Below are 13,744 nucleotides of genomic sequence, written 5' to 3' on the forward strand. Positions count from 1 at the left end.
TGTCTTAGCTAGCTTGTTAGCTAAACAAACGCCAGATAACTTGAGAAAATGAATAAAGTGGATTTCATACTTGAGCACCGGTTATATACCCTATAAACCCTTAATTTGGAGGAGCAAGTTGAAGTAAAGCAGCTTAAGTGGTGCCCATCAGCCACAATATTGTCATCGCTCAAACTGCTGGTAAAAATACAGTAACTGCAGGTTTAACGTGGAGTGTTTTTTGAAAAAAAAGTGGCTACCAGTTAGTCTAGTTAGCATACAAAAGAAGGCACCTTTCTCTTCAAGTGAGCTCTCAACCTTGGTGAGTGAAAGCATATTTTATCATCCTGCCTTTGTGGTGCTGGTCCGTGTATTGGTCATATTTTGGGGCTGGATTGATAGATAAAGATGGTGACGTGACATGCTTATCTGGTTGTTGTCATAGAATGGATCTGTATCCCTAAAAAGTTGTATAAAGTTGTATTTTCTGCTTTGTTGTGGCCTTCCGTTGTGTTGAGTTCATTGCTGTTTCCGCATGGCCCTGTAGGCACATTGGTTCTGAGCTTGGTTGTATTCCTAATTTAGGTTTGTAAATATGACAGTGGTAATTTTACATGTGTGTGAGAGAGACAAGGAGAGCAATTACACAAGAAGGTCTCTCCAGTTTGTGTACTACAACACCTGGTAGAAGCAAGCCGCTCTGTCGTTAAAAGTGTTGTGTGGAGCCACGCTGTTTGTTGACGTGTTAAATAAACACATCAGTAGCAAGAGGGACTTTTGTAGCTTACTGGTATCCTATATTTTGATTTTTTTTTAAAATAAAAACGCCACTGTATACAATGACAATCGGGGGGTCAAGTCAGGGCCCCCCCCCCGCGACGAAGTTCATCCCTGCCGTCCCCAACCAAGTAAACCGCACGACAATGGGTGTAAAGACACACAAACGCACTACTAAAACTATAAACAATACTTTTTCTCTGAAATAAAAATCTGTTGATCTGTACAAAATTACCAGAAGAACATATTTGACTGTTCATCAGCTCTTTCCAGATTCAAGAAATGAGACAGATTTAAAGAAGCTACAGTACAGAGCTAGCGATAGCTAACTTTTGGTTGGTGGTTAACCATGTTTCTGCAAACAGTCTCTGCGGTGACGGTCAATAGTTCCTTAAACAAATCCCCATCTGTAAAAGGTCTCTTGTGTTTAGCCAAAATGTGGCAAATACGAAATGACGCCTCAGTTGCAGCCTTACTTTGAGACGTAGGTTGTGAGAAAAGCGACTGTTGAGCCTTCAACTCCACTTTCAGCTCCTGAACTTTTTTGGCGCGGATTGCGCTCTTTGGTGGATAGCAGTCTTTGAATTTCGGATGGTTAGTGTTGTGGTGCCGCTCCAAATTCCCTCGCTTAGACAGTGCCTGTGGCTGGTGGCACAACATACACACACTCTTGTCTTTTACCAAGGTAAAGATGAATTCCTCCTCCCATTCATGATGGAAACTGTAGTTTTTCGCCCTCTTTCGTGGTGCCTCTGCCATGCTTGCTAACACTATGTGGACAACACGGCCGGGTAAATAAACAAACCAACGGCAACCACGCCCACAGGTATCCTGGGATAGCAGGTCTCTGTCGGTGAATTGCTTTGCAACACGCACAGGCCAATATGCAAATCCAGGTACAAGAGAACGCGCGTTCAGTTTAAGAATCCTCCGCGTTCATGAATTAGTCGGAGATCAGTATTTCTGAAATTATTTTGGAGATCGACAGGGAAAGTCTCCGAGATCGACACGTCGATCGCGATCGACAGGTTGGCGACCTCTGATTTAAAGGAAGACAAAACATGTATTAAACTTCTTGCACTCATTCAACAGATTCCTCTAATTATTCAATCCCTCTAATGGAAGACGGGGATCTGGCCAAATACATTTCCTCATATGGGGGTAGACTGGCATTGATGAACTTCTGCAAAAATCAAACACCCCTTCAGAAACAAAAGTTGGGCCTTTTCGAAAAACATAACCCAGTCTGTGAGGATGTAACGGTCGGTTTGATCTATGCTACTATCTGCATGGCAAGGTTACACTTCTATATTGCTACTAGTCCCAAGAAGGACTTACAAAACGATAGAGCCACAGATGATACAGAAGCAGAAGGTGTTGGTAACGTAGGAGAGATAAGTGATTATGATGAAGATAGTGATTTAGATCAACTGCATCTGGATGCTTCTGGTATAGTTCAAGAGAAGGAGAATGACGTTGGTCAAGTGAGTGCCAATTATTTTCAGGAACAGGATCCTTTCCTGCTGCACGAGCAAGATTATGAATCCTTAAACAATGGCATAGAAGGTGGCTCACTGGACAACCCTTTATTATCAGTCATTGGCTCCAATGATATCACAGGTGCTCAGTTCATCACTGATCACTACTGTATTGTAGCAGATATAGTGCTGCAAAATACACCAAACATTGACTTCACAACGGATGTATCTGACTATGAAGTTACATTTGGTCCAGGCGGCAGTACACATTCAAGTGACGAAAATGACACAGAGCCATATGATTTTGAGGGCATGCTCCAACAACAGTCACCCTCTACTTCACTTTTGTCCAGAGATGGGTCCCCCACAACAGCCACCCTCTACTTCACTTTTGTCCAGAGATGGGTCCCCACAACAGCCACCCTCTACTTCACTTTTGTCCAGAGATGGGTCCCCACAACAGCCACCCTCTACATCAAGACCGCCAAAGATTGTAACCATACACCATGGTAACTGCCTGAATGAAAGGATCAATGAATTCTTGGATCCTGCAGTGCTGACACAATCCTTGATTATAAAACGACTACTTCCTAATAATACAGAAGAAAATGGCACTGGCTCAGGAGTTGTGAGAGATGTTTATAGTTCTTTCTGGCAAGAATTCTATGATCGTTGTGCAGTTGGAACAGCAGTGAAAGTGCCTTTTATCAGACACAACTTTAGCAGTGACACTTGGAAGCAGGGATGGATTAACGAACGGGCCTACCGGGCCCAGGGGCCCATGAGCTCAGGGGGCCCCTAAGCCAGAGCCTCCGCGCGTGACGTCGCTGTTATTAACATTGTATTGATATGAATATGATGATATGACACAATGCGCCGTAGCCGGTATATGCTAGACTTAATTCATTCATGTCAGTAACAGGGCCCCAATAGTCCTACTGAGGGATGGATTACCGAACGAGCCTACCGGCACCAGGGGCCCATGAGCTCAGGGGGCCCCTAATCCAGATCCTTTGCGTGAAGTCTCTGTTATTAACTTTGTATTGATATGATACGATGCGCCGTAGCCGGTATATGCTATGCTTAATTAATTAATGTCAGTAACAGGGCCCCAATAGACCAATTATCACCCTACGTCACACAACTGTTAAGCAGGCTCAACTGCGCATGTGGGTTGCAAAAGACAAACTTCTCCCCGTTCTATTACTCTTGGAGTGTCGTTCAGGTCATCATATATCTCTGGCCACTGGATTGCAGGGCTTGATATTAACTTTTTGAGGCTCTTGGCCTTTGGACAAATACATTTACGTTCACTTGTCTACTCACAAAAGTCACTTGACCCCGATACCCTTAAATAGCCTGTCCAAGTGATCGGGCAAAACTAGCCTGGCTAACGGGCCAAAAATGACGCGTTCTATTGTCCTCCCTACTAACGGAGGTCGCTTTCTCAGGCAAATGACGAATGAAACAGACAGGTTAAAGAAATCCGAGATTCTGGCTATCTTCACCAGACTCGTATCTACATTAGGCAGTCCTCCCTGACGTTTCTGGTGTGGAATGGAGTGAAATACAACATTGTGCACACTGCCAGTGAGCGAGTCTGACTGAGGCTAACGTCAAAACAGTGTAACTGGGATGTAGTCTCACTCAGATTGCCAGTTTAAACAAATCAGAAAAATAGTCGAACCAGCTGACTAAAAGCAGAATTCCCATATCTCTTGAAAGCTGCCCTGCTCGACTTTTTAAATGTAGAATTGACTGTTAAAGTGTAAAATTATGAACTTTGTGTCATGACGTGAAGACATGGTTGCCGCTCGACTATGCGGTCTGTACCGGGCGACATTCTCACTCAAATTTCAAGACTTTCGTGACCCAAATCAAAATTCTGATGCGACAGATCATTGGGTAATCGCTTTCTCTCCTAGAGGCATGTCCTCCTCAACACTTTTGGTCTTTTTAAATCTAACTATTTGTATTATCCTTGTGGTCCTTTTGCCATTTAAAATGCTATCCTTTCCCGGTTTTCTGCAGCCACAGTGCGCGCGCATCCCGATTGTTTACAAACAATTGGTCTATAGTCCTACTCAGGGATGGATTACCGAATGAGCCTGCCGGCACCGGGGGCCCATGAGCTCAGGGGGCCCCTAAACCAGAGCCGCTGGCTTAGGGGCCCCTAAGCCGCTTTTATTAAGTCGCTTTTATTAAGTCACTTTTATTAACTTTGTATTATTATGATGATATGACACGATGTGCCATACTTATGACGAATCTGGAGCAGACGCCATGTTGTCAACATCTCCAAGGCAACCGCTTGTTAGGTCCGTAAATCGTTTGCGGACCTCTCCAGAGCTGGTTTTGCGGATTTCTTAGAATGTCTCTTGACCAATAAGAACAGCGTATTGGTCCAATTATAATACTAATATATAAGAAACCTTTTTTACTACCTGAAGCAAAATCACTCGTTTGAACATGCAGAAAGTGTGAGTTTGCACCAAGGTATTGATAGGTAGGCTATTGATAAAAAGCAGATAAAAAGCTTAAGTTACTTGACCCCAGGTACATGCTCCCTGGCCGCAAACATTTCTCTCACACCGCTCTGCCTAAACTTTATGACGAGTGTAGGGAAAAAGTTGAGGAGACTTATTTACAGATTTGTGGTCTATCGTTTAATTATCGTTATCAAATGTAAACATAAATATCTCTATCGATAATTTCTTACCCATATCGCCCAGCCCTAATGGAGACTAGCCTCACATTAGTACTAGAACTATGGCAAATGACTGCAACTCACCAGGACTCTTCACCAACTCCACTCGTTCTCCTCGGACCATCTAACTACATAAAACATTTACACAATTTCTACAGAATGAAACACTTTCTGTTATATACGCTATTGCAGCTTCGTCCCAAGATCTCTACAGATCATGCAGCTAATTTAATGCTCAACACTTGAACACAGGGGCTTATTTCTTGAAAGAGGAACTAGATATGGTACAATTTATGGAGGAAATTGTAGGGCGTGCGTCGGTTGCAGATGGGAACCCCCTTTGAAACTAGCTATTTTAACAATGTTGTCACCAGCAGTATTTTTCTGATGGAATTGCGATTCAAACAGTATCATCTGCTAACTGAAAATATGCAGCCAAACACGTAAATAAGCTTAATGTTTAGTTAGGGGAAATGGCTAATTCAAAAGAAGTTTGCTGGAAGCGATCATTGTCAGTAAAAAAGCCGACCCTTTGGTCTCAGTCTAGAGCCCTGCATGGAGAAGCTGCAAGAAGAAGCTACGAGCCAGCTAGCCTAGCTGATGTTGCTAGCCAAACTTCACTGAATGTGCCGGAAATTAAAAACGTTTCTTTTGACATAAAGTTAAGCCTGTGGCATTGAAGACAGCGACGCACCACGCTTGAGTTTAAATACATTATTTAATGTGACATTACTTACTGCACATGCAAGTCTTGAATTGCTTAAATGTATGATGCTGCCAGTACACCACGGCACGATAGATAGTACTTAAGCTACTAGTACTGTACAACAGTCTATCCCATATAGTGCTAGTTCTATCTAGCGTAGCACATATGCACATCGTATCTACTGCCACTGGCGTGTTCAGGGAGTGGCCTAGGGTGGCACGGGCCACCCCTGAAATCTGATTGGCCACCCCAAGTGCCACCCCAATATCTTAAAATATGATTGGCTATATGCCCAGTCAGAGGCGGGCCACGGCACTGAATGTAAACTGCACTGTTGTTTAGAGTTGCAGTTCCTTCTCAAACCTGAGAGGCAGAGATGTGCTAAAGTAGTATCCCAGATAGCACACATACATACTTCGAGCCGACGTCGGCTTAAGATCGAAACGTCGTGTTCTATTCATAACGTCTGATAAGCATCGGCAAATGGTTGGCAAATGGTCGGATTTCTTCTCATCTCTGTGCTCTATTTCAAACGTTGCAGATACGTCGGCTCATCGTCGGCTCATCACTGACTGTTTCAGGAAGAACGTTCCATTATGCTCATTCTTTGTTGTATTGCAAGCATATCTAGAGCCAGAGACTCGCGAGTCAGAGGCGTTCACTTTTTAAATCAAATCAAATCAAATGTATTTGTATATCCCTTTTTACACGCAAGCATGTCACAGAGGGCTTAAACCGTCATTTATCTTCACAAAGAAGGAGCAGTCGTTGTTAGGCAAGTAAATGAAAGTAGAAAAATATCAAAACGTTTTGGGATAAGTAGCCTACAGTAGCCTATGCTTACAACAATGTGTAAAGTTACTGTAATGAGCTACTGTAGCTAGGTTTGAGTGAACGTTATGCTACAGAGCAAAGGGACCCCAACCGGCTAGGCTAGTTCGAAGGTCAGAGATTTGACAAGAATGTAGCTACTAACTAGAGCAAAATAAACATACACTATACATGTTATGTCAAAGTGTTGTATTGTAATAAGTAACCGGAGTGCCACCCCTATAAATGTCTGGACACGCCCCTGTCTACTGCGTCGTCTCAGTTAAACTATCAGGGATTGGAAATACTGCGACTTGCTAAACACACAGCTGCAAGACCCAATGAAATGTTATATACAGCTAGCAAACTAACGTTAGCTAGCATCGCTAACGACATTGGCTAACTCAACTTCGGTAGGCTATCCTCAGTGCAAGCTGGCCAGTGCAAGTAACAGTTGACGCTGTGTGATGTAAGATTCTGACGCAAGTGCTAAGATTCCGTTGGCCAAGAGAAAAAGTGCTAAGATTCCAATTGACCCAGAGAAATGTCAATTATAAGAATTATCCAATAATGTTTCGCAATTCTAAGCCTGCATGGCATGCAGGCTTAGAATTACCCCCACCCCCCAAAAAAAAATCAGGTTCTACACGATTCACGTAAATGACCCAATTTACCAAGAAAACGGCGATTGTCGCCGAAAAGCGACAAGTTTGCAGGTCTGGTTACAGCCAAATATCAGTGTTAACCATGGCGAGCTTGTCGAGATGTATGGCAACCTCAAACCAACACCTAAGCAAGTACAGGGACTCCTTCAGTTCCCTGTGATGATGACGCCAATGCAAAGGGAGGTAAAGAACCACCTTAAAAGGTACCTCAAGGAATTGGATGAGAAAAAACTTGGCAAGTTTCTACGGTTCACCACAGGAAGTGATGTGATCACATGTAGCATAATTGAGATTCTTGTTATATACTGAGTTAGTGTTGCACCCCGGAACCTTTGGAATGACACCTGCGTACACCGCCGGGGAGGGTATTGTTTTTGGCGCGACCTGCAGGTCTCATGTACGTTTTGGTCACCATGCTGTGAGCATTGGTTTTCAGTAAAGACCCAAAACTAAGTACAAGTGTGCGTGCATTATTGCCCTCGGGTTACCACAATTCTGTTTTCAAACATGTCAGAATTCACAAGAAGGCCTATTGGGCACACATGTGGAAGGGTTCTAGAACTAGCTGACTGCTATAAGAACTTCCCAGACTTCCAATCCGAATTCAATGCAGTGTTGGACAGCAACATCTGCGTACACCGCCGGGGAGGGTATTGTTTTTGGCGCGACCTGCAGGTCTCATGTACGTTTTGGTCACCATGCTGTGAGCATTGGTTTTCAGTAAAGACCCAAAACTAAGTACAAGTGTGCGTGCATTATTGCCCTCGGGTTACCACAATTCTGTTTTCAAACATGTCAGAATTCACAAGAAGGCCTATTGGGCACACATGTGGAAGGGTTCTAGAACTAGCTGACTGCTATAAGAACTTCCCAGACTTCCAATCCGAATTCAATGCAGTGTTGGACAGCAACATCTGGATTATGGACATTGTGTAGCTCATGCTCAACTGTGTTTTGCACAGTTGCACAGTTTTTTTTGTCAAATATTTTGGTGCTCGGAGCGCCACAAAAGAAGGCCCATTGAACTACATTGTATTGGGCAGATGGCAGACATCCTATTGCTGATATCGCCAAACCACAACATTTTATCTTGTTCTGTTAACCTGTGCTGTTTTCAACAGCATGTTCTTCACCTGGTTGAAATATATGCATATGTGTTGCTGTATTTTTTGTACAAAATGAATGTGAACATGAACACTTAAGCCATGGCAGGTATCTTTAATACTTCTTTTTCTTCCAAATAAATTACATTGTACTACATATATATGTATTGTTCTGTTAACCTGTGCTGTTTTCAACAGCATGTTCTTCACCTGGTTGAAATATATGCATATATGTTGCTGTATTTTTTAGTACAAAACAAATGTGAACATGAACACTTAAGTAATAAGTAAAAATAAACTACATTGTACTACATATGTTTTTTCGTCATACTTAAACTTGTTTGAATAAGTTGTTCATACTAAAACTAGTTTGAATAAGTTGTTGAATAAAAGGAAGATTTTGTAAGCATCACTTTGTGAATACCATAACATTAAGACTTTAGTAAAAAGGAACTAGTGAGTAGGCTTTAACTGCATTGGCTTCTAGACATTGTTTAAGTCATGAGTAACACCATATAATAATATGAATGCAACACAGTAGCTTATATGGGGACAAGTAAAGCCCATCTTTAGATATTTTGCCATATCACTGTTCTAAGTGAGGTGTACAGGTCTGCAGCATCAAAAGGATCTGTAGGAGCATCCCATCCATTTTCCTGCATTAGTAGTACACAGAGCTCGAAAACAGTCTCATCACAAGGGAACTGACTCTTGGGTGTGCACTCGTCCTTGCACACAGACACCTCCTCATACGCCACTGTTTTGAGCTTGTCCTCAGCACAGTACACTTCTGGGACTGTGTACATGAGGACTGGACGACCTCCATGCACATCTTGGCCTGGCCTGGGTCTGATCTTATGGGTAAAAATAAATTTATTTCTGCAAGAGTTACAGGACAACCACTATTACACTTGATGTGCTGTAGCCAATTGGGTATTGCATAATCGCCAATCACAAATAGATAAGGCCATAGGGTATTTTAACATTGCACTTGAATTGAGTTTTGTATTGATCATGTGTTACCTGAACGAGGTCAAGGAAGCAGAACTGGATTAGGCTTTATCCAAAAAGTCTCCAGAGAAGTTGCCATTGTCTTGGAAGGCTTTGAACATGTTCATCCAAAACTGACCGCTTTGTTTTCTTAGTATTCCCCACCAGGATTCAATGCGTTGGTTGGCCGTAGTGCGTCCATAAATAAAACTATTGTCTTTAGCGAAAGCGTCGGTGTAGTTTCTCCTCAGAAACACTTGCATGTTTGCTACATGTCCATTTTCAGTGCCATTGTCCACACGCATTCTCTCTGGACACCCACCCTGGCGCGTAATGCATTGAATATAATAGTCAGCTATCACCTTGGGGTCGTTATTTGTTGTGTATGCTTCCATCCATACAACAAAACGACTGAAACCGTCGATACATCCATTTATTCCTATACCATACGGCTTCAATTTGTCGTAGGAGTCCATGTGCCAAAGAGCATTAGGACCTTTAGTGTTGTACTGCCGGCGCCTAAGACGCTGCGATCTTCTAAGCTCCACACCTTGAGGATCGAGAAACTTGACAATCTGACGTATTGTGTCCTGTTGAACTATGAATCCCAATTGAATTGCCCGTAAATGTAGCCAGCGATATCCTTGCATCTGTCCATTATGTTGAAGTTCCTGATGCACAAACGCTAACACCTCATCCAAATTACTATGCTGTTTTCTTCTGAATAGGCCTAAATCACGGCAATGTCTTTTCAAAATCTGAATGCATGTTACTATCTGGTGATTCTGGGCTAAAACCAGGAGTATTTCCTTATTGCTGAATCCTAATGAAAAATATAGTTTGATCAGGTCATCCATTATCCTACAGCAGACTATAGCGGTTGGCGTCTGTGCTGAGGTTGACCATGCAAACTGAAGAGATTGCTTTATAAAGTTAAAATAAAATAAAACATTTCCGTAAATTTACTAGTTTTTTCCTCGCAAATTTGCTAATTTATAAAAGTCGGAGAATCTACGAGTTTTTTTCTCGTAAATTTACTAGTTTTTATCTCGCAAATTTGCAACTTTATAAACTCGGAGAATCTCCGAGTTTTACCACTTTAAAATTACCACTTTAATCTCTGAATATTACCCCCCCCCCCCCCTTCTCTGGCTCCGTTTTTTTTTCTTCTCTACTGTCCCTAATACCCCGTCGTACTATACAGTGACAGCGTACATTTCCGTGAAGTTTGCATCATGTCTCTGATTCTAATCGGACTTGTACCCCATTCTGCCCATAGATTCTGCAACTGCAATGCCTTAGCTCACACGCTCGTAACCATATAAATCTATGCTCGCGACTGGCTGTCGCAAAGTATGAAGTGTACAGCTAGTTGCAAGCGTGCATGAGGTCTCGGAGCTAGGGAAAAAAAGAGCCACTGTTTAAAGCAAGACCGGAAGAGTCGGAAGTGGAAAGATGGCCGCGTCCATCTCGCGCTCTCGCTTGTCTCACTGCGCCACTGAGCACTTTTCCTAGAAATGAATGGGGACGCCATCTTGGAGGACAAAAGTAGCTTACTCTAGTTTTATTAACTCTATGATCGCAGCACGTCCAGTCTGAAATACCACTTGATGGCCAAGCACACAGCTGATGCGAATTCTTCGCCCCCTCGTCAAAGCCAGGCGATTGCAATGTTGTTTTCAATTTAAAAAAAAACATTTGCATTAAGCAATCCGTTCTACTTTTCCATGTTGATAAGAGCATTAAAATGAAAAAAATTATGTGAGAAAAAGAAATCAAGGGACATTTAGAATAGATAATTTTTTTTGATTAATTGCAATTAATTGCGAGTTAACTCTGAACATTAATGCGATTAATCGCGATTAAACATTTTTATTGTTTGACAGCACTACTTCAGAGACATGTGGTTCATTGTGCTGCTGCCTGTCTTGGCCAGGTCACCTTTGAAAAAGAGATTTTTAATCTCAATAGGTTTTTTCCTGGTTAAATAAAGGTTAAATAAAATAAAAATTACCAAGTACTTGTGGAATCTGCAGGTTTGAACCAGGTGTGTTTGTGCAGGTGTGTGCGCATTTATGTGCACACACTGTGTGTTTGAAGCCACCTGCAATGAGTGGCCTTCAACTTTTGACAGGCAGTAACAAGGCTGCTATGATGACACAGTTATGGCAGTTTACTGTAAGAGTGTTGTGCTAAGGCACACGAGGGACCAAGAGAGATAGTGAAGGAAGCTATAAAAGGGGGGAGGGTGGAGGGGTGAGAGGTTAGGGTTAATGGGCTCGACAGGAAGAAAATGAAAAACAGAGGTTAGGGTTAATGGGCTTGACAGGAAGAAAATTAAAAACACACCATTATTAAAGACACACACACTTACAATGTGACGTTAAGGGGAAGGGGGAGAAATGTAGGAACACATGTACACACAGACAACAAAATCATGTTAATGAAATTGAGAGAGCCACTGATACATTTTATCACCAGCTTCCCAGCCCCTTTTTGTGTTTGTGCAATGTATTATGGGAAGGTTGCTGATCACTGCAGTCTACGAGCTGCCATGGTAACATGGCATGGTAACACGTCAGCCAGCATGACAGCGCTGAGACACACTCTGATCTGTACGCAACAGCTAAAATCATACTGGAAGTTCACTGCCCTCTCAAATGTGACATTTTAATAGCCATTATTATGGGTAATCTCCATTGAATCCCGAATAAGCATTAATGTGGTAAACACGTTCTCTGATTTCCTCAGACATCCTTTCAAGGCTGTTGCTAAACATAACTCAACCAGGAGACACTTTTAGCAGGACCAGACACTGATTGCAGGTGACTTCCTGTTGCACAGCCACACTGGTAATATGGTATGCAAGACAACCTGATTAAGGTTAGTCCTGATCAAGAGATGACCTATATGAGAAGTCATATATTCCTATTGTATCCTTTCCTACTAACCTAATTTGAGCAGCCAGCCCTCTCTGTCTGGGTTGAAGAACGTGTGTGTTAGGTCGTTCCCATCATCCTCCGGGATTTTGAAAGGTTCGCTCTTGATGCTCTCGTACAGATTCTGGGGAGAGAGAATACAGAAAGGGAAACAAAGAAGGGTGAGAGAGAGAGGATTAGCCAGAGATAGATGAGATAGAGGAGGGTGGCATTAGTGTCTCATAACACTTGCAAATACACACACATATTCACTGTAACTCCTCAGCTTACCGGTGCATAAAACCTTAACAGCTAGATCATTCTTGGAAAGGAGAACAGTGACTTCTGCACCTTAAATCTGGGTTTAGTCTGTGTGCTAGTTTGGGCTAGTTTGTGTGCTAGTTTGGGCTAGTTGTGTGCTAGTTTGGGCAAAACATGAGACCGAAGAAGAGACTAGGAGAAAAACTCCTGTTGCATTTCCTGACAGCGTGCCCTTTTGAAACTTGAGGTGAGCCTAGGGGCACACTGGTGTTGGCCACAGGCTGTGGGTTTAACATTCCAAATGTGATATTATTAATACTGCTCATCTGCTTAAACACACACACACACTGACACACGCACACAATGACAAACACACACACCCCCACACTCACACACACTCGCACACACACACAAGCAGACACACAAACACAAGCAGACACACACACACCCTGAGCAGCTCCTCGGGCAGGTCGCCCCCCTCGTTGATGCCTCTGTTCATGGAGATGAAGCGCTCCACAGGGGGCTTGTCTCTCACGTTTGGGTTGTGCAGGCTGGTGTTCAGCATGATGATGGCAAAAGACAGCACGTAACACGTGTCTGAGGTAAAAACAAACAGAATTATACAGAATTACAGGGGAACCCAGCATCATTCCTTCAAACTTGAAATACTGTTTTGAAGAATTCAGCTGTGTTTGGGACTGTTTACTGTACACAAACTCAAACTGAGAGGACATTGTGATCTTTCTAATGATAAAAAAAATCTGGAACAACCTCCGGGATATCCGGTTACTGTCATTCTAGTTAGTAACTGTCATGTAAAGTTTATGTTATGTAAAAAGATCCCATTATAATATACCATCTAGTAGAGACTGAGACGCTGTACTGACAAGAAGGGGTTGTGTGTGGCTGTCATGATTATAGTGAATAAGATGAACAACGTGAGTTATCACCAGTGTTGGGAATAACGCGTTACAAAGTAGCTAGCTGCGCTGATCAAGCAGTCGGAGCCACTTCATCAAAACAGCTGAGGCTTGATTTTAAAGGGGCGATTGATTGCAAAACGATTTTACCTTGTCATAGTTGAATAACGACAGTTTGGTGGGTAAAATGAACATACAGTGAATATCAAAGTCCATTAACACCTCTGTAAAACGCTAGCCTGGCTCTGCCCTCCTACGTACTTCCGCTCAATTTGGATTTTGCTTCTGTACTAGGTCTGGGAGCTTGACTTTGAAGTCGGTTTTCAGAAACACATTTTTTGTAGGTCCAATCAGCGAACAGAGGGAGTGGCTGAGAACGATGACGTTAATGTCTTGCACTAGTTTGAGCAGTTCAGTAATGGCAGCAGAG

The 13,744-nt window shown here is 42.7% G+C and overlaps 1 protein-coding gene across 4 annotated transcripts in view; it reads right to left on the reverse strand.

Annotated features, from left to right (window-relative positions):
• Positions 1-13,744, reverse strand: part of LOC124465503 (cytohesin-3) — a 142,550-nt gene that overhangs the window by 60,175 nt on the left and 68,631 nt on the right. For all 4 annotated transcript variants that reach the window (XR_006955829.1, XR_006955828.1, XM_047017322.1 and 1 more), the window contains exons 8-9: positions 12,843-12,991; positions 12,167-12,278 (exon numbers count right to left, since the gene is read on the reverse strand). Coding sequence is in view for 2 of the 4 variants with exons in the window: in XM_047017322.1 (XP_046873278.1) it covers positions 12,167-12,278; positions 12,843-12,991 (261 nt within the window). In the remaining 2 variants the exon portion in view is untranslated. The remainder of the gene's footprint in view (positions 1-12,166; positions 12,279-12,842; positions 12,992-13,744) is intronic.

The sequence above is a fragment of the Hypomesus transpacificus genome, unplaced genomic scaffold, assembly GCF_021917145.1.
Source record: "Hypomesus transpacificus isolate Combined female unplaced genomic scaffold, fHypTra1 scaffold_52, whole genome shotgun sequence".
In the NCBI taxonomy this organism is placed as follows: Eukaryota; Metazoa; Chordata; class Actinopteri; order Osmeriformes; family Osmeridae; genus Hypomesus; species Hypomesus transpacificus.